This window comes from Medicago sativa, chromosome 4 (assembly GCF_051527215.1).
Source record: "Medicago sativa cultivar Bolivia chromosome 4, Bolivia_mono, whole genome shotgun sequence".
Taxonomy (NCBI): domain Eukaryota; kingdom Viridiplantae; phylum Streptophyta; class Magnoliopsida; order Fabales; family Fabaceae; genus Medicago; species Medicago sativa.
Genome location: NC_140752.1, coordinates 96,904,996 through 96,932,320, shown reverse-complemented (window position 1 = coordinate 96,932,320; position 27,325 = coordinate 96,904,996). Strand labels below are relative to the sequence as shown.

Below are 27,325 nucleotides of genomic sequence, written 5' to 3'. Positions count from 1 at the left end.
AATACAAGAGTTGTGTGGCAATATAGTTACTTTATTTCGCGAGATCCATCATTACCCAAGATTAATATACATGTCACAAATTTATCAACTTATAGAACTTTCTATGACACCTTCGTCGAAGATGCTTGTGTATATCCCAAAAAATGAATAAATAGCAGTGGCATGATAGCCAGATTGCTGATAATGATATAGATACTGAAGAGGAAAAGATTAAAATAAAGCAAGATCCGATTTTAATCAACACCAAATAGTTTTATTCATATATAATAGGAGTACCGATCTTATATCGATCACTGTACATTACGTTTGTTTTTGGCAGGTCTCAAACTCAGACTAGAACCATAACCAGATCAAGTATATTGGCTTGATTTCATATATATAATATTACATTCACTTTTATTTTTAAGATACTTTTAATTACTTTTTTTAGCTACAATTTTATACTTCAATGTAGCTAATTTATTCATACAGGCCAATAATCATCACACACATTATATTGGACTTTGAGCTGCAAACTCCGATCCTCAAATTCCAATTTATTTATTAGTACAGCTGCTCCTCAACAGTCCTGCATACAGAGATAAAACAAAATTTCATGGAGTCAAATTGAGAACAATATGAGAAAATAATTATATAAAAATTGAAATTATTGAAAGATAAAGGCAATAATAAAATTGTTCTTCAAATTTTTGCATCAATGTTAACACTTACGTCAAAATTAAAAAGAAAAAAATTATTTCACCTTGTGGCTAGTAATGTATGTACTAGTCTTCCTGTTGCAACGATTTTCATTGTCGCTGTCACTCTCACTGCTACTGTCACTGTCACTGCTGTGACCTGATATGCCATCCTTGAACCTCTGGAACATGTTGTTTCTCTTGTGCTCCCTCCTATTTCTTCCTTGGCATTTCACAGCGGTGGTGGCGCCAGTAGCAAAGGTGGTGCCAGTAGTTGCGTGATTGTGGCGTGTTTGGTTGCAATTGTTAGTTTGATGTTTGGCAACATGGCCTGGCTGATAAATCACCTCTGTTTGGCTATGGCATTGGGTGTGGTTTTGTGTTCCACCATTGGCATGGCGATTGTGGTGCCCTTTGAACAAGTCAGTTACCTTCTGTCCAATTGAGCTATGCTGCTGCTGGTGTTGGTTTTTCTGTTGGCAGCTTCGTTCACAGGTTTTGTAGCATTGAGCAGAGGCCATTGCAGCAAAGGATGTGTGTGCTTTGCTTGGTTTTGTTTGTGTTGGTTTGCTTGTATGCTTTGAAGTTTTGAAAGAGTTCACATATATATAGGAACTAGTAAGGTATTGATTGATTAACTGTTGCATCATATCTCAATAAACAAACTTGGAATCTGTCACCTTTTTTTTGTGGGTTGAATAATGTGGCATATTATGTTTTATTCTAGTGTCATTATTGATAAAAAAAAAATCTACTGTGCCATCACCTTCTTATATTTTTTTGTGCACTGAATATATGGCAATATATATATATATATATATATATATATATATATATATATATATATATATATATATATATATATATATATATATATCGTCTTAATTTGTAATGATCAATCAAATTAGGGGTTAGAATAGGCAGAGACGAGTTAGACTTTGTATGACTCAATCTTTGTCTATTAATTTTTTTAAGGCCTAGGAAGGATCTGTAATCTATTATAGACTTATTTTTTTGTCTACTAAAATACCTATTTCCTTTTGTCCATAAAATCTTACTCAACTGATAATGTCGAAACTCGAACTTGCTAGGTTGGACACATTTATCCGAGTTTGAACAGAACCTCACCTGATAATGTCTAAACTTGAACTTGCTAGATTGGACACATTTATCTACGTTCGAACAGAACCTCACAAGTGTTATCTTTTTAATAGTCAGCTCATATTAAATGCAAGTTTCTTGGAGACGGCTACCTATCCAAATAGTGTCATCTTTTTAGTCACAAGTCCTCTATACAATCCAAATAAGAAGTCTTTCCATGACAGAGCAAAAAAAGAAGTACACTCTTTTATAAACTATCAAAATCACATTCATATAAGGAGCAACTAGTCCTTGGAGTTTCACATGGGAAAGGGCAATCCTTTCCCACCATGGGAAAGCTTTTTTTAGCCATTAGATTGCTGATTTTATCATGGTCACACCACACTATATTTTTTTCTCTTTTTCTTTCAACATTGTAATTGTTGGCACAACCCAGGATTTATTAAACATGAGCATCTAGAGATGAATGTTGAATCTGTTTATCACAGTAACAGCTTAAACCTATGCATCAAGATATTAATGTTGAATCTACCCATAAATTTAACAACTTAAACACAGGCATCCAGAAATTAGTGTTGATCTGTCCAAAAATTTGAAAACTTAAACTTAAAACAACTGAACATATGCATCCAGAGATTATTGTTGAATCTGCCCAGAAAAAGATATAACTTTTAACAAACAGCAACAATTTTACAAAGAACACAGCAGGTACAAAATTAACACATTAAAATGTGTTTTACCTTGGTTTTCGGGTGTCAAACATTGATTACGTTTGAACCTTTTAAACCGGTGATATCTTATTTTTTTTCTTGGGAAGGGAAAAAGTAAGCAAAACCCTTGAGAATCGAGGTCCGGGAGTTGTTTTCGCTACGGGAAGGTGTTAGGCACCCATAACGACTATAGTAACCTATAGGAACCGTCTTTAATTTCTACGCGCGCGCTTTATTTTTAAATGCTATTTTGAAAGAAAATATTAAGCCTAAGAGTTTCTAAGTGAAGAGTTGGAGGGAGAAGAATGTGTTTGAATTTTTATTTTAGTTGAATTGAAGGAATTTTGTTCCTTGCCTACGTACCCGATTAAGGGATCAAATCCACCGTAGTTCTCTCTCAAAAATGTTTTTGTTTTTGTTGGTTGATTTTAAGTTTGAAAATGGATTTTGGAAGAATAGAAAGAGGCCTCAAGGGCATGAGATTAAGAAATAGTGAGGTGGAATTAGTCGTTTGCAAAATATGGTCTAAGTATAGTTATTTTCATTGAAAATTTGATTAAGAAAATGGAAAAGAGAAAATCAATGGGATATTGGATCCCAAGGTTTGTTTGGAAAAGATTTGAGTGAAGTTGTTCACATTTGTTTGAAAAAATTGGTTTTTTCTAAGTAAGAGTCCTAGGCATTCATCTAAACATACAATCCTAAGCATACATCTAAACATGCATATTCTAGCTACTTAGCTAAAGTGGTGTGTGTGCATGTGTCGGTGCTTGTGTCGGTGTACATCATTAGAGTCCATTGTCCTTTACATCATACCCTAGATACATTCTATGGCCTCTTTGCCAAGAAATTAAAAGCATGAAAGTAAAATATTACAAAAAGCTCCTAAATGTTTACATTCTAACTTTGGTACAAATTAAGTTGCAAGAAAGAGGATAGAGATGAATATGAGATGAAATGAAGATGCTTATGATGAATATGAAACAATGAACAAATGGTTAGTGGCATAAGGCAATATCAAAGAAGTGAAGTAAGAGAAATACTAGAATATAAAAGATAGAAAATAAGTGCAAACATGGCTAAAATTTGTTCATAAAATGCAAGAACCAAGTGACCTATAATTCTCACATTCCAATTACATTTTAAAGGTTTAGAAACAAGTTTTGGAATGGGAATTAAGGCTACATGATTTACTTGACATTTTAAAACAAGTTTGAAGCATATTTACATTATTTAACTACTTAATGACTTGTAAGCTAAGTAACCTACCAAAATTCACAATTATGCAACAAAATTAAACACAAACAGTAGCTAAATCCTATGGAATCAAGTAGCTAAAACACCAACATTCATCAAGCCATTTGGACCAAAATCAAGCAAAAATCCACTTATTTTTAGCACAAAATATGACAAAAATAGCAAGAAAATTGACACCTAATTTTTTAACCAATTTTAACATGTGAAAATTATCACAAAATGCTACAAAAATATCAAGAATCCTATGTGAATTTTTTAGGAATTTTTTAAAGGTTTTTTGGACTAAAAGAGTAAGAAAATTATCAATTCTATCAAAAAACAAGGAAAAAATGCTTCAATTATTTTTCACAGGCTTTAGCACAAAAGAATATCACAAAAAAGTTAAGAAAAATATCAAGAACGCATATGAAGAATTCTAGAATTTTTTGTGAGCAAATTTGGACAGGCAGGGGTGTATATAGCAAGAAAATAGCACAGACATGCAGGCATGGGGGGGGGGCGCATAGCAAGAAAATTCAGGAAAACAAAAAACCAGCAGAGGACAAACGTCCAGGCCCAAAACCCTAATAGACTTGGATCATAGGGAGCAACCATGGCCGTTGGATTGCTCCAACTGGATCAAACCTGAGATCCAACGCCTAAGATGTAAAACCAAACGAACCAGGACTGAACCAGGCCGGTTCGGTGGTTTATAAAAGGGCTTGTGACCGGTTCGTTTCATTTTACATCCTCGTCTCTCTCTCTAAGCTAAATCTTAGAGAGAGAAGCTCTCCTCTCTCACCTTATGATCTTCATCTTCTCCGATGGACACAACGGCGGAAGCGTGGTGGTCCGCCGGTGGCGCCACCACACTTGAACGTTTTCTGCAAATTTTTCACCGTTGTGTTCACCTGAGTTTCCTCTTTAAGATTCTGGGACTGGTTTTTTAAATCGAAGCTTTGTTTTGAGTAGATCCATGCTCGAAACCTTCGGCTTCTAGGTTTTCAAACTTTTTCCAAAAGAATTTCTTGAAACGAGACCTAAACTACTCTGTCTTCTACATTAAATCAGGATTCGAACTCGTTTGTGAAAATAAACGGTGGATCTCCATGGATTCGAACTCTAGGGTTTCGATTTTCAAACCTTTTGATCTTTTTTCAAATCTTTCGAACAAACAAGTTTTGGAACTTGTTAATCCACTTTGTTTCACCGTTTATTTTGGAACGTGAACCTTCGATGATGAATTTAACACAGAGGTGAGAAGGATTCGTATATTTACCTGGTTTTGGATGGGAATTCGAACGAGAAGATGAAGAAACTTTTCTCAGATTCTCTCTAAGCTTCTGGTGAGTAATTCGATCCCTCTTCTTCTTCCTTTCGCTCAAAGCCCTTCGTGATCGCAGGAAACTTCGTCTTCGTACGAATTCTTGCTTGAATTGCGAAGGTGAAGGTTCAATGATGATGATTTTTCTGGAGAATCACTGAGAACCTTCTGCAAATTCGAACCGCTTCTTGCTGAATTGAACACATTTTGCCCTTTTTGATATTCTGGAACTTTGAATTGGTTTTGTATGCTAGATGATGAATTTTTGATAGAGAATTGGTATGAATTTGAGGATTCTGGTGGCGGTGATTGATTCTGTTGTGGTGGTTTTAGTTTGTTACGGTGGTTCTGTGGTGGTGGTTTGAGTTTGTTACGGTGGAGAGAGTTGGAAGAGAGAGAGAAATGTGATTGTGTTGTTGATGATGTGTAATCTGGTGAATGGATCTGTTGGCATTGACTGAGATGACTGGGCTTTATAGCTGACACTTGTGCAATTTGGACAAATAAAAAAATGACATGTGGCATAACTTTGTAACAAACTCTTGGACAAGTGGACCAATAAGGAACTGACACCTGTACAGACCTAATGACTTGGACAGAAAATGGACCAATATGCAATTTCTAAAAGTTTTAGGACTAAAATGAAAAAGATAAAAATAATAAAATTGGAATAAAATTGGTAAATTGGAAAATAACGTAAAGTGGAACGTCTAAAATTGACAAAACGGACTAAAACGAACCAATGGCCCAAATGAGGTACTTTAAAGTACCTCTCTGCCGAAATTTTGTGTGAAATGACCAAAATGCCCCTAGGGCTAAAAACGACTAAAAATGACTCAGATGCAAATTAAAATGGATTTTTCAACAAGGGATTAAAGCAAGAGTTTATACAAGCGAATTAAAAGACTCAGAGACAATTCTTAGGATTTAGACAGTGACTTGACACTTGAAAAGACTAAAATGCCCCTAGGGGCAAAACTGACTCAAAAATGACTTCAAACGCAAATTTTGGCATGGATTTTGACATAGAATGAAACAAAGACTTATTCAAACTATTTGAAAGGACTCAAACAAAATTTTGAAAGACTGAGAGAAATTTGACATAGGAAATGACTAAAATGCCCTTACATGTAAATTTTGCAAATGGAATTGAAATGAAGTGCAGAGAAAGATGCAATTGATCAGAGATAGTTCAAATAACTTGAAATGCAAGAAAAGAAAAATTGACTAGTATTTTTAGGTCCAAAATTAGGGTATAACAGCTGCCCCTATTTAAGTTTCTTTGTCCGGAGAGTCAAGAGACGAAGTCTTAGAGTTGACGGGACGAAGATACTTAAATATTAACATTTGCACTGCTTTTGGACATAAAAATACGTTTTCAGATTTTCAAAGTTATGAATGCTATGCAATATTTGATTATGAATGCAAGACAAACAACTGGAGTCTATGGAACCTATCATGTCACTGGGGATTCAGATAGACACTGACAGGGTAGACAAGCCAGGAAGTAGAAAATAGGGTACAAGTTGTTCTTTGGGTCGAACTAGTCACTTGACCAAGGAATACAAAAACAAGGGATAGGTGCAAGCTGTTCTAGGGATTGAACTTGGCACTTGACCGGAAACATAGACATATAGGCAGATACAAGCGGTTCTTTGGATCGAACTTGACACTTGGTTGAAGATACAAACAGATAGGCAGACACAAACTGTTCTTTTGGATTGAACTGGCCGTTTGGCTGGAGACATAGACAAAAGGGTTGATACAAGCTGTTTCTTTGGATCGAACTTGCTTGTTGGGTTATCACCACATCATGTGGGAGAGTACAGACTGTTCTCTTAGAACGAACTTGTCGTTTGACCGATAACAAAGCATAAGCTGGGTACAAACTGTTCTTCAGATTGAACTTGCCGTCTGACTGATAATAGAGCATGAGCTGGATACAAACTGTTCTATCGAACTTGCCGTTTGACCGATAACAAAGCATAAGCTGGGTACAAACTGTTCTATCGAACTTGCCGTTTGTCCGGAAGCATAGGTATATAAGCAGGTACAAGTGGTTCTTTTTTGGATTGAACCTGGCACTTGACCAGCAATGAGATACCAATTGAAAGTCTGGCTTAACAAGATACCAATTGAGGGTAAATTGTTATTGACTTGATTTGAAAAATAGACATGACCATTTTTGTTGGCCCAAGAGTAAATTGAGAGTAAATTGACATTGATTTGAGTTGAAAAATTGACATGACCATTTTTGTTGGCCCAAGAGTAAATTGACATTGATTTGAATTGAAAATTGACATTGGCAGAGACATAGACATAGACATTGAAATTGGAATTGAAATTGACATTGACATGGAAATTGGAATTGAATTTGACATTGGATATTGGAAAGTTGCAATTGACATTGAGATTGGATTGAAATTGGAATTTGACATTGAAATTGGATTGAAGATTGACATTGACGTTGTCATTGGATGTCAACATTGGAATTGAAAGGTTGACATTGACATTTGTCATTGGATGTCAACATTGGAATTGAAAGGTTGACATTGACATTGTGTTTACACCGATTTTTGGTAACGTAAACTTCATTTGCCATCGATGGCAACAAATGTGTTTTTAAAGGGGGATCGTTCAAGCCTCGCAGTTTAAGATAATCAACACTTCATACATTCTTTTAAGAACATTAATGTCAGAATTGCTTCCAACATATTGTAATAACAAGTTGTCTCATGACAACATTATAGAAAATTGCTCAAGTGAGCATGTTAAAAAGAAAAGGAAATAGAATAAAGATGAAAAGAAATGCAAAAGAAAAAGGAAAGTAAAACAAGAACAATTACATTAAATTGCAGGAATGTAGAGGGTGGTTGGAATCTATCAATCCATACACTCCTGAACCCGTTTGCTCCCATGGCGTGGGTGTTGCAGAGTTTTTAGAAATCAAGAAACCAACCCCCCTGTTATTATTACAAACTGATATATATATAGACCTTGCATGAAAAACTACCAATAACTTCCTATACTTAGAGCCCTACACTTGGCATAATTACAAGACACTAGAAAATAACTTTCATGCACTAAGACACTAGGAAATAATCTTCAATGCACTTCAGCCTTGTTTCCCGCCATGCGCTCCAATTGAAACTTCGAATTATTTCTCATTGTCTTTGGTCGAAATTGCGGTGTGTCGAAGTCTGTCTGTTATTGGTCGAAATCCCTTTGCACTTTGCAGCATGTCGAAATAACCCATTTGCCTTATCGAAAACATAATCATGAGTTCGACCAAATATTTCATTTTTGGTGTTAACACATTGTCATTGGATGTCAATACTGGAATTGAAAGATTGACATTGACATTGTCATTGGATGTCAATACTGGAATATGAGATTGACATTGACATAGTCATTGGAATTGAAATTGGAAATTGACATTGGAATTGGATTGAAATTGGAATTTGACATTGAAATTGGCATTGGAGTTGGAAATTGGCATAGGAATTGGAATTGGAGATTGACATTGACATTGTCATTGGATGTCAACATTGGAATTGGAGATTGACATTGACATTGTCATTGGATGTCAACATTGGAATTGGAGATTGACATTGACATTGTCATTGGATGTCAACACTGGAATATGAGATTGACATTGACATTGTCATTGGATGTCAACATTGGAATTGAAAGATTGACATTGACATTGTCATTGGATGTCAATACTGGAATTGAAAGATTGACATTGACATTGTCATTGGATGTCAATACTGGAATATGAGATTGACATTGACATAGTCATTGGAATTGAAATTGGAAATTGACATTGGAATTGGATTGAAATTGGAATTTGACATTGGAGATTGGAAATTGCTTCGAATTTGACAGTTGACATGATTGGAATTGAAGTTGGAGAGTTGAAACTTGCATTGAATTTGGCAGTTGAAAGTTGGATGTGCAACATGTATGTATGGTATAGCAAGATCATTGGATGCATGAGCACATAAAATGCATGATTATGCATGTATGGATGCTTGAAATGCATGATTGATTGGCAGTTTGACAGAGAAGTTTCACAAAGGCAGATGAAACATTGGAAGATTGGGCACGTAGTGGCTCGTGCTGCAACATATTCACAGGGGAAAAACCTCTTTTGGAGAGACCGTCGTTGGGAGACGTATCGAAACCATGGCTGAGGGCAATAAAACTTGTAAAGGAGGGACCCTTGGAAAGTCCTTGGATACAGGTCGCCGTTGCTAGGCGTGTCAGTGCTGGGTAAACATTGGATGTTCGCATCTGTGGTCAATGCTTTTCAATTTTCATTCTTTCAAACCCCACTCTTGCCTGAACCGCCCTTTCGGGTTTTCGATTCACCGGGGAATAGATTCTTTTCATTGCCCCATTTTTGCCTGAATTGCCTTCATAGGTTGTCAATCAGCGGGGTGCTCATTTTTGCCTAAGCCGCCCTTTCGGGTTTTCAACTTAGCGAGCTTTTTATTTTCATTTTTCATTTTTCTTTTCATTCTGTTTTTTCAATCTTGCCATTGACCACAGATCATCCTGGGGAGTAACCTGCTTGTAACACGTATTGAAATAGACATTGACATTCATTCATTCATGCATGTTTCATTGAAATGTACCCTGTTGCTCAGGTTTGCTTTCAAAATAGACAGAAAAAATGTTTTAATTTTCAAAAATGTTTTGTTTCAGACATTAACATTATCAAAATAGAAAGAAAGTAATTTGTACAAAGCATTGAAAGTAGAAAGAAAAATAGAGTTTCAAACAGTAGAAAGGCTCAAACTGATGTAGAAGAGTGAGAGTCAGCCAAGGGCACGACTCCACGGATTTACAAAGCTTGGACAATGGTAATTTTATTGGTTGGTGATACATTGAACACGATGACCGCTACATTTCATAGAAATTTTGAATTCACAAGTACAGAAGCTTCTGATGAAGACGACCATTGACAGTTGCAGATGCCCCAAGGGGCGATGGTGATTTGCCAGATATAGTTACTTGTCTTTTATTGTCAACCTCATTTTTGCATGAACCGCCCTTTCGGGTTTTCGGCTCATCGAGGCGCTCATTCTTGCCTGAGTTGCGTACAATCTCAGCGAGCTTTTCGTATTCATTTTTTTTTGTCCCTAACTTTTGCCTGGATCGCCCTTTCGGGTTTTCGATCCACCGGGAAGCGCATTTTTGCCTAGGCCGCCCTTTCGGGTTTTCGACCTACCACGCTGTTCTTTTCTTTTTAGACAAAGTATTTCTTGACTATATCGGCATTAACAGGATTTGGGAGTTCAACGCCATCCATGTGTGTAAGAATCAGAGCACCACCAAAGAAAGCCTTCTTGACAACATAAGGACCTTCGTAGTTAGGTGTCCACTTGCCCCTTGGGTCGGGTTGCTGACTTATCCTTCTTTTCAATACAAGTTCGCCTTCCTTGAATTCTCGAGGTCGGACTTTCTTGTCAAAAGCATTCTTCATCCGCACTTGATACAACTGTCCATGAGTCATAGCATCCATACGTTTCTCTTCAATCAGGTTCAATTGGTCGTGCCGACTTTGACACCATTCAGCCTCAGTTAATTTTGCTTCCATGATCACTCGAAGAGATGGAATCTCCACTTCCAGAGGGAGAACTGCTTCCATACCATATACCAGAGAGAAAGGAGTTGCCCCGGTTGAACTGCGCACCGTAGTACGGTAACCATGCAAGGAAAACGGTAGCATTTCGTGCCAGTCTTTGTAAGTAGTGACCATCTTCTGAACAATCTTCTTGATGTTCTTGTTAGCGGCCTCAACTGCACCATTCATCTGAGGTCTATAAGGAGAAGAGTTATGATGTTCAATTTCGAATTCTTCACATAAAGCTTGCATCATGCTATTGTTCAGATTGGAGCCATTGTCAGTGATGATCTTGTTGGGAACACCGTATCGACAGATGATGTTATTCTTGATAAACTTGACAACCACTTGCTTGGTCACATTTGCATAGGAAGCAGCTTCAACCCACTTGGTGAAATAGTCAATTGCCACTAGAATGAAACGATGTCCATTGGACGCTTTTGGTTCAATTCTTCCGATCATGTCAATGCCCCACATAGAGAAAGGCCATGGGGAAGATATAACATTGAGAGCATGTGGAGGCACATGAATCTTGTCAGCATAAATTTGACATTTGTGGCATCTCTTGGCGTGTTTGTGGCAGTCACGCTCCATTGTTATCCAGTAATAGCCGGCTCTTAACAGTTTCCTTGACATGGTGTGACCCGAAGCATGGGTCCCAAAAGTACCGTCATGCACATCATGCATCAATTTCTCAGCTTCTTGTTTGTCAACACATCTCAACAAGACCATGTCGTAGTTCCTCTTGTATAGGATTTCTCCGTCCAGAAGGAATTTGCTAGCCCATCGTCTCAAGGTCTTTTTATCCCTGTTGGAAGCACCGGGTGGATATTCACGATTCTGCAAGAATTGTTTGATGTTGTAATACCAAGGCTTTTTGTCATTCACATCTTTGTCAGCTTGATCTGGCATATTTTCAATAGTAAACACATGAGCGGGTCTATCAAGACGCTGCACTTTGATTACGGGCACATCATTCCAATGATTGACACGAAACATAGAAGACAGAGTAGCAAGAGCGTCAGCCATTTGATTTTCATCCCGAGGGATATGGTGCAGCTCAACCTTGGTAAAGTATGTCAACAAACGTCTTGCATAGTCACGGTAAGGGATCAGCTTCTCATGATGAGTCTCCCATTCACCCTTTATCTGATTAATAACGAGTGCAGAGTCTCCATAGATGTCAAGGTGTTTGATTCTCAGGTCGAGGGCTTCTTCAATGCCCAAGATGCATGCTTCATATTCAGCTATGTTGTTTGTGCATTCAAAAGTTATTCGGGCGGTGAAAGGAATGTGGTGCCCCTGCGGAGTTACAATGATGGCCCCAATTCCTTTACCATAAGCATTAACAGCACCATCAAACACCAACCCCCACTTGCTATTGGGATCCGGCCCTTCATTGATCAGTGGCTCTTCACAGTCTTTTGCTTTCAGATACATAATTTCTTCATCAGGGAAATCAAACTTAATTGGCTGGTAATCATCAAGAGGTTGACAAGCAAGATGCTCAGCAAGGACACTTCCTTTGATTGCTTTCTGAGCTTTGTACACAATATCGTATTCAGACAACAACATCTGCCAACGTGCGATCTTTCCAGTAACAGCAGGCTTTTCAAAGATGTACTTGATTGGATCCATTCGGGATATCAACCAAGTTGTATGATTCACCATATAATGACGCAGGCGTTTGGCAGCCCAAGCTAAAGCACAACAGGTCTTTTCAAGCATTGTATACCGAGTCTCGCAGTCGGTGAACTTCTTGCTCAGATAGTAGATAGCATGCTCTTTCTTACCAGTCTCATCTTGCTGACCGAGAACGCAGCCCACTGAATCATCTAACACTGACAGATACATAATCAAAGGCCTTCCTTCCACTGGCGGGACAAGGATAGGTGGCTCCAACAGGTATTCTTTAATGCTATCAAAAGCTGCTTGGCATTCATCATTCCATACAACAGGCTGATTCTTTCTGAGCAATTTGAAAATTGGACCACAAGTAGTAGTCATGTGAGATATGAATCTTGAAATATAGTTCAGACGTCCGAGGAAACCTCTGACTTGCTTTTCAGTTTGAGGGGCCGGCATTTCTCTGATGGCTCGGACTTTGTCAGGATCAACTTCAATGCCTCTTTGGCTGACAATGAAGCCTAGCAACTTTCCAGATCGTACACCAAATGTGCATTTGTTAGGATTCAATCGCAGCTTGTACTTTCTCAATCTTTCAAACATCTTTTTCAAATACACAACATGCTGCTCTTCATCACTTGACTTCACAATCATATCATCAACATACACTTCAATCTCTTTGTGAATCATATCATGAAACAGAGTCGTCATACCTCTTTGATAGGTAGCACCAGCATTTATCAAGCCAAACGGCATCACTTTATAACAGAACGTTCCCCACGGAGTGATGAAGGACGTCTTTTCTCTATCTTCAGGTGACATTCGTATCTGGTTATAGCCAGAGAAACCATCCATGAAGGAGAATACTTTGGATTGAGCAGTACTGTCAACAAGCACATCAATATGAGGCAATGGGAAGTTATCTTTTGGACTCGCTTTATTCAAATCTCTGTAATCAACACACATTCGAACCTTCCCATCTTTCTTTGGTACTGGTACGATGTTGGCAATCCACTCAGGGTATTCAGCTGTCATGAGGAAACCCGCATCAATTTGCTTCTGTACTTCAGCCTTGATCTTAAGAGCCATGTCTGGACGAGACCTTCTCAATTTCTGTTTGACAGGAGGACATTCAGGTCTTGTCGGTATCCGATGTTCTACAATCTTGGGATCTAGACCCGGCATATCTTCATAGGACCACGCAAAGACATCTGGATAATCATGGAGAAGTTGAATGATCTTCTTTTTCACTTCTGGCTCAAGTGCAGCACCAATCTTGATCTCTCGCTTGTTCTCTTCAGTACCCAGGTTGATAAGCTCAATCTCTTCCTGGTGAGGCTGAATGGCTCTTCTTTCTTGCTCAAGCAGTCGAGTGATCTCATACGGTATCTCTTCATAATCATCATCCTCATCTTCAGCTTCATATACAGGGAATTCAAAATTTGGAGGAACCATAGGGTCACTGTGTTCAACGGGTTTATTATGGTTCAATCTGCATAATATGATTGGGATGATTTTAGAAAAAGTTTTTCATGCAGATTTTTGAAATTAATAAGAAAAATACAGATGTTTTGGTTTTTTCTGGCATTACCATTATTTCCAAGAAAAAGGCACTAAAAAGTAAAAAAAACAAAGAGTCGTGAGAAAAACGACAACTTTTATTGATAACGGCAATGCCGAAACAAACACGCCCTTACAAAGGTATCACTTTCGCCTTGGGCAGAGCGAAAGGATTGTTATTTTGAAAACAAAAGTCATGAGCAACAAAACACATTACATGGAAGCATGCATGACTAAAGGAACATCAATGGCTTCCCAATTTCTCACGGTGCCTCCTGGTATAACAAATGCAGGCACGTGGCTTCCTTCAGTGGCATTTTCAGTAATAGCATTGATGAACCCAGCACTGAAAAAGGTTCCCTTTGAAACAGCAGATGTCGGGGAGAATCCAAGGCCCTCTTTACGCTTGTTTTCTAAGATCTGAATCACCTTGCCCCAGCCAGCAGCTTGCCCTGCCTGGACAGCCTTCTGGGCATCTTTCAGTGAGGCCATGCTAGCACCAGCCCTCCGGGGCTCTGCACCCTCAACAGTCAATCCTTGAAACGACGTTCCTTCTGCGGACCCTGCTTCAACACAAGAGAATGATGATATTTGGCTAACCAGAAATGCCTCCTCACCATATACAGTGACAACCTTACCGTTCCTCATGAACTTGAGCTTCTGATGCAAAGTGGATGTGACTGCTCCAGCGTCGTGGATCCATGGTCTTCCGAGGAGACAGCTGTAAGAGGCGTTGATATCCATGACTTGGAAAGTAATTTGAAAGGTCTCAGGACCAATGGTAATGGGCAAGTCCACTTCCCCGAGAACATCTTTGCGGGATCCATCAAAAGCTTTAACCAGATAGCTGCTACCCCTCAGAGAAATTCCATGATGGCTCAATTGCCTTAGCGTTGATTCAGGCATTACGTTCAGAGATGATCCAGTGTCTACCAACACGTTGGATATCAGGTCAGACCCACAATGCACCGAGATATGTAGAGCCAAGTTGTGGCGTATCTCTGCTTCGGGGAGCTCATCATCACCAAACCCCAAGTTGTTGCAGGCAGTAATATTGCTCACTATCCCATCAAACTGATCCACAGAGACTTCGTGGTCAACATAAGCTTGCTCAAGTATTTTCATTAACACTTTCCTATGAGCCTCAGAGCTCATGAGCAGAGACAGGATGGATATCTTTGAAGGAGTCTGTAGCAGCTGATCAACGATCTTATAGTCACTTTTCTTGATAAGTCTCAGGATTTCGTCCAGATTGGACTCTTCAATAGATTGGCCTGCTGGGCCGGTGTTCTTGTCAACAGGAGGGACAACTGGTGGAGTTACCGTAGCAATGGGTGTTACTACCTTCTTTTGAAACAACGGTGGACGGACTTTTCCACTTCTCAGAGTTGTAACTTCACTAGCAACATTATCAACTGTAGCTGGGGATACCAGAGGTGCTTCCACCCCATTTTCAATCATGGTTGCATTGTATTTGTAGGGAATTGCTTTGGTAGAGGTATAAGGTACAGGACCAGGTAGCCTGATCACCAGAGGCTCAACATTCTTTGCACTTTCAACAGGAGAATCATGGAACACTGGTACAATCACACATACATCACTGGCAATCAAGTACTTGTCATCCATCAGGCTCTGGATATCATTTTGCACAACACAACAGCCCATAGGATTCTGCAGACATTCCGAACAAGAATCATGATCATGATTGAACAGAGAAGCCTGGCAAAGTTTGACATGTAATGGTACCAAGGGAGTAACGACATTGCGGACATCCAGCCTGGGATCCTCTTGACGAACGGGAATCCTTTCAAAGGCCTCAATCATATTGACAGCAGCATGGTTTGGAAGCGGGTTGTCAAGGACGTGAGGAACACTATTCTCAAAAGTCAACCGTCCCTTTTCTATCAGATCTTTCACAATATACTTCAGAGCAAAGCAATTTTCAATATCATGGCCTTGAGCACCCTGATGAAATTCACATGTTAGGTCCTGACGGAACCTAGGAGGCAATGGATTAGGCGGAGGCTTGCCTGGTCTGGTGACACAGTGCCCCTTAGCAAGTAGAGTTGGGAGCAGCTCACCATAAAGCATTGGTATTGTTGGAAAAGAAGGTTTGGGTCGGGGACCCTGTTGTTGCTGCCGTTGTTGTTGGGCAGGAGGCTGTTGTTGTGCTAGCTGAGGAATGGCATTGACGGGCATTGGTGGTTGACCCGGCGGCAGAGGATATTGTTGGTAGAATGGTGGGAAGAATGGGTGCTGAGAGTATTGCATGTAGTGATAAGGCAGAGGTAGTTGCATGGCCGCAGATGGGTTACCAGACACCATCCCTACGTCAGATTCTTTCCTTTTGTGATGACCGTTACCGTACTTCTTTGGTGCACTGTTTGAAGATTCACCCTTCTCAAGGACAATAATGCCATCTCGGACAGCCTCCTCTAGTCGAGTGCCCATTGTAACCATATCAGAGAAGTTGTTTGGGGCAGAGACTATCATTCTCTCCTTATATTCCTTCTTCAGAGTCTTCAGGAATGTTTGTGTTAACTCTTCCTCATCAAGTCGAGGAGAAACACGGGCAGCTGCCCCTCTCCACCTTTGAGCGTATTCACGGAATGTTTCATCTGATTTCTGAGATAGGGCTTTAAGAGAGTCCCTGTTTGGCCTCAGACGGGTATTGAATTCATATTGACCTTCGAAAGCAGCAGCAAGTTCCTCAAAGGTATGGATGTTATCTTTGCTCAGACTAGTGTACCAATCTGCTGCATCATCTGTCAAGCTACTCTGAAAGCAGTGGATCATCAGTGCATCATTGTCGGCATAGTTAGCCATCTTTCGGACATACCGGATGACATGGTTGTGTGGGCAAGAAGTCCCATTGTACTTGTCAAATTCTGGCTCTTTGAATTTCTTAGGAACCTCAAATCGGGATACCAAGCACAGATCACGAGCTTTAGCAGGAGCACCATTGTTTCCTCGGCTAGCTTTGACCTCACGGAGTTCTCCAGCCAACTCCTTCAACTGTCTTTTCATAGCTTCCATTGCGGGATCTTGTCCACGCGGAGTATCAACATCAATCACCTGTTGCACAGTGTGTACAATAAGGTCGGTAACAATAGTGGTTACCTGAGGCATAGCAGTGGACACAGGGATCTGTCCTTGACCAGCAAAACCAGAGACACCAGCAGCAGTATTAGGAGAATAGAATGGTGGGAGGCCATAAGGACGGCCGTTGGGCATAACAAAACGAGCATCAGTAGCCACAGTAGACAGTGGGATAGAGGGAATCACCTCAGCAGTAACTGGAATAGAAGTGGCTGGTTGTTCCTGTGCAGCCATCATGGTGGACATAGCGTCATGAGCCTTAGCCAGATCTTCTTTCATAGCAGCCAATTCGGCCCGGAGCAGAGCATTTTCTTCTTCAAAGTTAGCCATTATCCTTCTCTTGTGAAATCTTGTCTGATGAATTCTATCTGGTGAGCACGAGCCACCTTTCAGACTGCGGCAGAAGAACCAGGAGACAATGAGCACGGGAAGCCATTTGTGACCGATGAATGATGCATATGATGCATGATATGCAAATGCGAAAAGACTCTTTTTTGTCAGAGGACTTGTCAAAGTGGTTGTGAACATCACGGATAAACACGGTTTTATTTGAAGATCTTGAGCAAAACTAGAAGTTTAGTTGAGATGGTATCACTTGGTGTTCACATCTGTGATGTTCAAAAGATGACTTGTCTAAGTCCTCCGATAAATGCATGGAAAAAAGTTTATGCATGTATGCATGTATGCATGAATGCATGATTATGTTCAAGTTCGGAGAAAACATGGTGGGTTTGAAGTTCAAAGGCGAGGAGTCATGGGCGGACACGGTGTCCGGTGAAACTAGGGTTTTAGGATAATAGTAACCGGGTTCTAAAAAGGTTCCCAAGTTGCAACCTCTCCGACGTATCTCATGGTGTCACGAGTCAACACTCGCTCCATGATTATACGTGGAAGGTCTAACTTGAGTGTAGTATCGCGTGACGACTAAAACTCGAGACAACACCCGGTTTAGCCTCCGCACTACATCCTAGAAAATGGCCATGGATGGGTTTGGTTATCTACGGTTCATAGCGTCATAGAACAATTAGAAGCAAAGTGCCTAAACGCGACAACTCGCGCCGACAACATCACCCCCAAAATGCCTCAGCTATGTGGGATTGATCGCATAATCCAAAACACGAGGCAACCCCCGGAATGAATTGTCGATTATATCCCTCCTAAATCCTAAGTTCACTCAGCCCGGGTGCAGGACTTTTGATATTCTCACCCCACACGTTTGCAAGAAATTAAACATTTATTCACATAGGAAAGCAGGTAAAAGAAGCAAGTAAAAATACAAGCGCAAGCGTGGAAATAAAGACTAGGCGTAACTCTCGAAGTCCCCAGTGAAGTCGCCAGCTGTTTTACCTTGGTTTTCGGGTGTCAAACATTGATTACGTTTGAACCTTTTAAACCGGTGATATCTTATTTTTTTTCTTGGGAAGGGAAAAAGTAAGCAAAACCCTTGAGAATCGAGGTCCGGGAGTTGTTTTCGCTACGGGAAGGTGTTAGGCACCCATAACGACTATAGTAACCTATAGGAACCGTCTTTAATTTCTACGCGCGCGCTTTATTTTTAAATGCTATTTTGAAAGAAAATATTAAGCCTAAGAGTTTCTAAGTGAAGAGTTGGAGGGAGAAGAATGTGTTTGAATTTTTATTTTAGTTGAATTGAAGGAATTTTGTTCCTTGCCTACGTACCCGATTAAGGGATCAAATCCACCGTAGTTCTCTCTCAAAAATGTTTTTGTTTTTGTTGGTTGATTTTAAGTTTGAAAATGGATTTTGGAAGAATAGAAAGAGGCCTCAAGGGCATGAGATTAAGAAATAGTGAGGTGGAATTAGTCGTTTGCAAAATATGGTCTAAGTATAGTTATTTTCATTGAAAATTTGATTAAGAAAATGGAAAAGAGAAAATCAATGGGATATTGGATCCCAAGGTTTGTTTGGAAAAGATTTGAGTGAAGTTGTTCACATTTGTTTGAAAAAATTGGTTTTTTCTAAGTAAGAGTCCTAGGCATTCATCTAAACATACAATCCTAAGCATACATCTAAACATGCATATTCTAGCTACTTAGCTAAAGTGGTGTGTGTGCATGTGTCGGTGCTTGTGTCGGTGTACATCATTAGAGTCCATTGTCCTTTACATCATACCCTAGATACATTCTATGGCCTCTTTGCCAAGAAATTAAAAGCATGAAAGTAAAATATTACAAAAAGCTCCTAAATGTTTACATTCTAACTTTGGTACAAATTAAGTTGCAAGAAAGAGGATAGAGATGAATATGAGATGAAATGAAGATGCTTATGATGAATATGAAACAATGAACAAATGGTTAGTGGCATAAGGCAATATCAAAGAAGTGAAGTAAGAGAAATACTAGAATATAAAAGATAGAAAATAAGTGCAAACATGGCTAAAATTTGTTCATAAAATGCAAGAACCAAGTGACCTATAATTCTCACATTCCAATTACATTTTAAAGGTTTAGAAACAAGTTTTGGAATGGGAATTAAGGCTACATGATTTACTTGACATTTTAAAACAAGTTTGAAGCATATTTACATTATTTAACTACTTAATGACTTGTAAGCTAAGTAACCTACCAAAATTCACAATTATGCAACAAAATTAAACACAAACAGTAGCTAAATCCTATGGAATCAAGTAGCTAAAACACCAACATTCATCAAGCCATTTGGACCAAAATCAAGCAAAAATCCACTTATTTTTAGCACAAAATATGACAAAAATAGCAAGAAAATTGACACCTAATTTTTTAACCAATTTTAACATGTGAAAATTATCACAAAATGCTACAAAAATATCAAGAATCCTATGTGAATTTTTTAGGAATTTTTTAAAGGTTTTTTGGACTAAAAGAGTAAGAAAATTATCAATTCTATCAAAAAACAAGGAAAAAATGCTTCAATTATTTTTCACAGGCTTTAGCACAAAAGAATATCACAAAAAAGTTAAGAAAAATATCAAGAACGCATATGAAGAATTCTAGAATTTTTTGTGAGCAAATTTGGACAGGCAGGGGTGTATATAGCAAGAAAATAGCACAGACATGCAGGCATGGGGGGGGGGCGCATAGCAAGAAAATTCAGGAAAACAAAAAACCAGCAGAGGACAAACGTCCAGGCCCAAAACCCTAATAGACTTGGATCATAGGGAGCAACCATGGCCGTTGGATTGCTCCAACTGGATCAAACCTGAGATCCAACGCCTAAGATGTAAAACCAAACGAACCAGGACTGAACCAGGCCGGTTCGGTGGTTTATAAAAGGGCTTGTGACCGGTTCGTTTCATTTTACATCCTCGTCTCTCTCTCTAAGCTAAATCTTAGAGAGAGAAGCTCTCCTCTCTCACCTTATGATCTTCATCTTCTCCGATGGACACAACGGCGGAAGCGTGGTGGTCCGCCGGTGGCGCCACCACACTTGAACGTTTTCTGCAAATTTTTCACCGTTGTGTTCACCTGAGTTTCCTCTTTAAGATTCTGGGACTGGTTTTTTAAATCGAAGCTTTGTTTTGAGTAGATCCATGCTCGAAACCTTCGGCTTCTAGGTTTTCAAACTTTTTCCAAAAGAATTTCTTGAAACGAGACCTAAACTACTCTGTCTTCTACATTAAATCAGGATTCGAACTCGTTTGTGAAAATAAACGGTGGATCTCCATGGATTCGAACTCTAGGGTTTCGATTTTCAAACCTTTTGATCTTTTTTCAAATCTTTCGAACAAACAAGTTTTGGAACTTGTTAATCCACTTTGTTTCACCGTTTATTTTGGAACGTGAACCTTCGATGATGAATTTAACACAGAGGTGAGAAGGATTCGTATATTTACCTGGTTTTGGATGGGAATTCGAACGAGAAGATGAAGAAACTTTTCTCAGATTCTCTCTAAGCTTCTGGTGAGTAATTCGATCCCTCTTCTTCTTCCTTTCGCTCAAAGCCCTTCGTGATCGCAGGAAACTTCGTCTTCGTACGAATTCTTGCTTGAATTGCGAAGGTGAAGGTTCAATGATGATGATTTTTCTGGAGAATCACTGAGAACCTTCTGCAAATTCGAACCGCTTCTTGCTGAATTGAACACATTTTGCCCTTTTTGATATTCTGGAACTTTGAATTGGTTTTGTATGCTAGATGATGAATTTTTGATAGAGAATTGGTATGAATTTGAGGATTCTGGTGGCGGTGATTGATTCTGTTGTGGTGGTTTTAGTTTGTTACGGTGGTTCTGTGGTGGTGGTTTGAGTTTGTTACGGTGGAGAGAGTTGGAAGAGAGAGAGAAATGTGATTGTGTTGTTGATGATGTGTAATCTGGTGAATGGATCTGTTGGCATTGACTGAGATGACTGGGCTTTATAGCTGACACTTGTGCAATTTGGACAAATAAAAAAATGACATGTGGCATAACTTTGTAACAAACTCTTGGACAAGTGGACCAATAAGGAACTGACACCTGTACAGACCTAATGACTTGGACAGAAAATGGACCAATATGCAATTTCTAAAAGTTTTAGGACTAAAATGAAAAAGATAAAAATAATAAAATTGGAATAAAATTGGTAAATTGGAAAATAACGTAAAGTGGAACGTCTAAAATTGACAAAACGGACTAAAACGAACCAATGGCCCAAATGAGGTACTTTAAAGTACCTCTCTGCCGAAATTTTGTGTGAAATGACTAAAATGCCCCTAGGGCTAAAAACGACTAAAAATGACTCAGATGCAAATTAAAATGGATTTTTCAACAAGGGATTAAAGCAAGAGTTTATACAAGCGAATTAAAAGACTCAGAGACAATTCTTAGGATTTAGACAGTGACTTGACACTTGAAAAGACTAAAATGCCCCTAGGGGCAAAACTGACTCAAAAATGACTTCAAACGCAAATTTTGGCATGGATTTTGACATAGAATGAAACAAAGACTTATTCAAACTATTTGAAAGGACTCAAACAAAATTTTGAAAGACTGAGAGAAATTTGACATAGGAAATGACTAAAATGCCCTTACATGTAAATTTTGCAAATGGAATTGAAATGAAGTGCAGAGAAAGATGCAATTGATCAGAGATAGTTCAAATAACTTGAAATGCAAGAAAAGAAAAATTGACTAGTATTTTTAGGTCCAAAATTAGGGTATAACAAAATGGACGATGCTTCATTACTCAACATAAATGACCACATTTAAACATCAACAACTTCAAACTTACACCTGGATTTCATGCGACACAATTAGAATTAACTACTAGTTGAATTTTTTCATTGAAATACAAAAGAAATATATAAATATTTGTAGATCGATGACAGATCCATAGCGTTTTGCTTGATTCACCAGCAAAATTTAGATTACTGGAGTGAAGTGTTTATCCTTGGATTTGTCGAAACCTTGTCGCCGGAGAAGATGAATTGCGGTGGTCCGGTTCAACAAAGAAGATCGAAGCCGGAGAAGATGAAGTGAGGTGGTCCGGTAGAAGATTATCGCCGGAACAGATGAATGAACGAAGGTCGAAAGAAAACAACGACGAAAGAAAATGAGGTTTTGGAATTAAAGTGAGGAATTCTGTTTTGGAATTAAGTGAGGTGTTGCATGAGGGAGAAAGATGATGATGGAAGATAGTGACAATTAAATGTAGTGTTGACAGTGTATGATAAGACTGTGTTCCTTAGTTGATCTAATGGATGAAATTGGCTTTCCCATGGTGGGAAAGGATTGCCCTTTCCCATGTGAAACTCCACCAGTCCTATGTCATTGGAAATGGGCAAAATACTTTGCTTTTTAGAGTTAATGTATTGTTTTTTATTTGTTTTTAACCGTGGCTAAGCTGGATTTTAAAAAATTACTAGAATAATACATGTTAAGCTGGTTTTAATTAACTGACATAATAAATATTTTTTTAAAGTTCAATCTAAATCAAACTTAGCAACACAAAACTTGTTGAGTCGTCTGATATTAAGTCGGACACTAAACTAACTTAAAATAAACCGACTTAAAAAGTGTTTTATTTTCACTTTTATTTTGTCTATTTAGTTATTGTTCTTGACGAAATTTATTATTAGATTTTGACGAGATTGTCGGGGATTGCTAGGCATCATGTGTTTTATTTTTACTCTTATTTTGTTTGTTTAGTTATTGTTCTTGAATTTTCTTGGCTTTGATTTTGTTTTTCTAGGAATATCTACTACAAATGATATATAGATGATCTCTAAACTAATATTCTAACTCTAACAAATTTATGTCTCAGCTGGTAGAGTTGTTGTATGAATATGAATAGGTCAATAAAATACAAGTGATTATCATACAATCACAACCTTTTAATTGCTCTCTTTGTGGAGTAGAGCATACAAATGTTTGTTGTGAGAAAAAAATTGATATATCACTGTATCATAAGATGTTTATTGCATGGAAAATATTACATAGAAAAAAGAGTCATATATTCAAATTCAATATGAAGAATCACATGATAGAAATTCAAACCTTGAAAAGATTTTGTTGAATAGGTAGAAGAGTGGGAAGTGATTAAAATCACTTATAACTCAATTGAAGTAATGGTAGAAAACCAAAATACTGTCAACTAAAAGATATTAACTTAGTTGAATTTGAGGTTGGTTTGAGAGATTTCAGGTTCACTGTGACTTTTGTTGAGAAAATGTACGAGTTTGAGAAGAATTCTGTGGAGATGGAGATTGAACACAAAGTCATTATGTGGTAAAAAAAAGTATAATGAATAATGAGTAAAGAAAATCTACACTTTTTTATGCAGGGAACATTTGAGTTAGAATTCTATTTTCTTTTTCAATTGAGTTATTCTCTGTGCATGGATATGCTGAAAAGTCAAAGATTCATCTTCACAATTTTTACGTTCACCTTTTTTATGCTCTGTAGTTTGGACTATGTTAGAAACATGTCGTGATTTAGGGTCGGTCTGACCTTAATATTAAATGATCATATATTGACATTACTGATTTTAATAGGGTCGGTCTGACCTTAATATTAAGGGTCTTGCTAACAAGTGCCATAAGGACATTTTTTAAGGAACTTACAAAAAGAAACTATGTCTTGAAAATACAAGTCCAACACATGTTAAAGTCATAACCGTACAATTTCCAATGCAAAAGTTGCTACTTTTAGATGCTTAAACAATGCCCTTAGAGCACTTGTTAGCATTTTCCTAATATTAAATGTTAGAAACATGTGTATATAGTCATTTTGAAAGTTTGGCTTGAATGTGGATCTTTTTTGCTTGTTTGATAGGAGTGAACTGCTTGAGATTGAGAGAACATATTGCATTAATTCTTTATCTCTTGTGAGTTAAACATTTAAGCCTAAACATTTGAGTTTTCACTTTCTTGAGTGCGATTTCATGTTTTCTCTTCATATAATTTGTCTCTTTGACACTTTGCATGATTTTGCTGCACACTGTTACATTGAGGTAGGCATGGCAATGGGGCGGGGTGGGGACGAGTTTTACCTTCCCCGTCCCCATACCCGATTCTCATATACATACCCGTTACCCTACCCATACCCAACGGGGATGAAAAATTGAATCCCATCCCCGTCCCCGACGGGTTCGGGTATCCCCGCCCCATCCCCGTCCCCGCATTGAATAATTTTTTTAATAAAAAATAGAAGTTTTTTGCATCCCCAAGAGCAACGTTGTAATACATTATCTAACAATACGCTCACTTTAATATTTGTTAGACGAAATGATTTAATTGATCCTTTAAATATCAATGGTAGTTTTATTAATATGACAATTATCAAATAAAATAACATGACATATCAACAAAAAATATTTTTTTACATTTGGGACGGGTTTGGGTATGGGTTCGGGGTGGGTACCTATATACCCGTTACCCGTCCCATACCCGTGTTTTGAAATCGGGGAAAACCCATACCCATACCCAAACCCAGTCAAAACGGGGAAAACCCGTCAAATTGGGTTTGGTTCGGGCGGGTAACCGCGGGTATGGGTTTTGTTGCCATGCCTACATTGAGGCATATTTTTTTTTTGTTTATCGTTTAGTCTAAACATTTGAATTTTCATGCTCTTGAGTTCCATTTCATGTTTTCTCTGTAGAACTTGACTCGACTCTTGGACACTTTTGTTTTTGTTGTTTATTGTTTGGACCCAATATATATATATGCATACACATGATATCCTCATGCACTTGAGTTCCATTTTATGCTTGAACCGCATTACAAGTCATTACCTGAAAAACAATGAGTCCATTCAACTTGTATCATAGCCAAAGTACATTTGCTTAACTTGATATCAAATTACATCAATTTTTATTTATTATTAGATGCTGTAATTTATTCACAGAACATGCTTTTGTTTTTAGTAGGTCTCAAATTCATACTTGCACCATAGCCAAATTACATTTGCTTAATTAATTTCATATCAAATTACATTAATTTTTATTTATTATTAGATTAGATGCTGTAATTTATTCATAGACAAGCCAACAATCACCACACACTACTTCGAGTTGCAAACTCCAATCTTCAAACTCCAATTTATTTATTATTTAGTACAATTGCTCCTCAATTGCAGTACTGCTGCATACGCACATAAAACAAAGTATTAGGAATCAAATCGAGCATAATACATGAGAAAATAAACTTGAACTTCAAATTTGTGCATCAATAATAAAACTTAGCATAAAAAAAAGAAGATTATTTGGCCTCTAGTATTTTTTTGTCTCTAACAATCTATATATATATACTTGCCTTCCTGTTGCGACGATTTTCATTGTCGCTGTCACTCTCATCACTGCTACTGCCACTGTCACTGTTGTGACCGGATATGCCATCCTTCATCCTCTGGAACATGTTGTTTCTCTTGTGCTCCCTCCTATTTCTCCCTTGGCATGTCGCAGTGGCAGTGCCAGTAGCAAAGGTGGTGCCAGTAGCAGCGTGATGGTTGCGGTTGCATGTGTTAGTTTGATGTTTGGCAACATGCCCTGGCTGATAAATCACCTCTGTTTGGCTATAGTATTGGGTATGTGTTCCCTCACTAGGGTGGTGATTGCGGTGCCCTTTGAACAAGTCAGTAACCTTCTGTCCAATTGAGCTATGCTGCTGCTGCTGGTGGTGGTTTTTCTGTTGGCAGCTTTGTTCACAGGTTTTGTAGCACTGAGCTGAGGCCATTGCAATAAGTGTGTGTGTGTGTGTGTGTATAGCTTGGTTTTGTTGTGATGTTTGTTTGTGGTGATTAGTTTTGAGAATGAGTTCACATATTTATAGCAACTAGTTAGGGCATTGATTGATTAACCGTTACATCATCAATCAATTAACACATTTGGAATCTGCTTTCTTTTTTTGTGGGTTGAAAAATATGGCAATATCTTTCTATTTTATTCTACAGTGCTATCACCTTTCTATCATTTTTGCCCACTGAATATATACCAAATTAATTTCGTTCAGGAACTTTTAAAAATTTGGCAGAGATGAGAATCATATATATATATATATATATATATATATATATATATATATATATACATCCCTAATAAGAAGTTCCCACCTGACTCATTTGGGATTGTGCTACTAAGGTTTTGTTGGCTAATTGAGTTTTAGAGGGTTAAGTTTATATATACATAAAAGAGCAACTTTTTTCATCCCTCAAGATCACTTTGAAAGTACACATCCAAAAAAAAAAAGTGTCGTATGGATGAGTATTTCTAGACAAAAACACAATATTTTTCATGTTTAAATGTGCACTTTTAAAATTATGAAAGATTTTTAAAAATTGTGAGGTGGATAGATTGTTTTAGTTAATTTACTCAATTTTTATGCTTCTTACCATTCCATTTTTCTTTTTGGTAATATCTTAGCACGTGACGCACTTTTTAAAAGTGTCTTATGAAAGCACTTTGATAATGCAACTCATCTTGTGTTGGTTAAGACTTTGTTTGGAAGTTAGAGAGAAAATAGAAGACAGAGCTTTCGAAAAATTAGAGAACGAGAAAAGAAAATGGATCCTCAGTAGTCATATACGAGAATTCATCATATTTTTAAGAGTATTTTCTAAAAGACTCGTATGAAAAGTATTAAAGAAATAATTAAATTTGAAAATTAATTCAAAATCTTCCAAAGCTCGCCTCTAATCTATTTATTTATTTTTGACGGAGCATCCGGTGCATTTTTTTTAATTGCACTAGATCGGAGTGTTATAGTCGAATGAGAAATAAAAATAAAGGGTCATGCTAACTTATGCTTTGAATGCACATGTTAAACAACTCAAAAATAGAAATATTCATTTAATATTTATGTATTTAATTAATTAAAAGTTTGAAAATTAAATTCAATACCTGAATTTCAATTTTTTATTTTTTTTTACATTTGACTCGTTAACTTGTACCT

At 37.9% G+C, this 27,325-nt stretch overlaps 2 protein-coding genes across 4 annotated transcripts; both read right to left on the bottom strand.

Moving 5' to 3' along the window:
• Positions 1-231: 231 nt before the first annotated feature.
• Positions 232-1,264, bottom strand: LOC146934297 (uncharacterized). Its single transcript, XM_085706171.1, has 2 exons — positions 743-1,264; positions 232-568 (listed from the first exon to the last, which is right to left on the bottom strand). Exons 1-2 carry the CDS (start codon positions 1,196-1,198, stop codon positions 560-562), a joined length of 465 nt encoding a protein of 154 aa, XP_085562297.1. The 5' UTR covers positions 1,199-1,264; the 3' UTR covers positions 232-559.
• Positions 232-26,172, bottom strand: LOC146934296 (uncharacterized). Of its 3 annotated transcripts, none has more exons than XM_085706173.1 (3): positions 25,691-26,172; positions 25,465-25,519; positions 232-523 (listed from the first exon to the last, which is right to left on the bottom strand). In XM_085706173.1, the coding sequence occupies exons 1-2, from the start codon at positions 26,108-26,110 to the stop codon at positions 25,505-25,507; spliced, it is 435 nt and encodes a 144-aa protein (XP_085562299.1). In that variant the 5' UTR covers positions 26,111-26,172; the 3' UTR covers positions 232-523; positions 25,465-25,504. The 3 variants fall into 3 exon arrangements, with proteins under 3 accessions (XP_085562299.1, XP_085562300.1, XP_085562298.1); XM_085706174.1 differs by having other exon boundaries at positions 25,465-25,516; XM_085706172.1 differs by lacking the exon at positions 232-523 and having other exon boundaries at positions 25,167-25,519.
• Between the last annotated feature and the right edge of the window lie 1,153 nt (positions 26,173-27,325).

Bases quoted from the DNA above. Each gene is read 5' to 3' on its own strand.
- LOC146934297 (XM_085706171.1), bottom strand. From the start codon at position 1,198: ATGGCCTCTGCTCAATGCTACAAAACCTGTGAACGAAGCTGCCAACAG.
- LOC146934296 (XM_085706173.1), bottom strand. From the start codon at position 26,110: ATGGCCTCAGCTCAGTGCTACAAAACCTGTGAACAAAGCTGCCAACAG.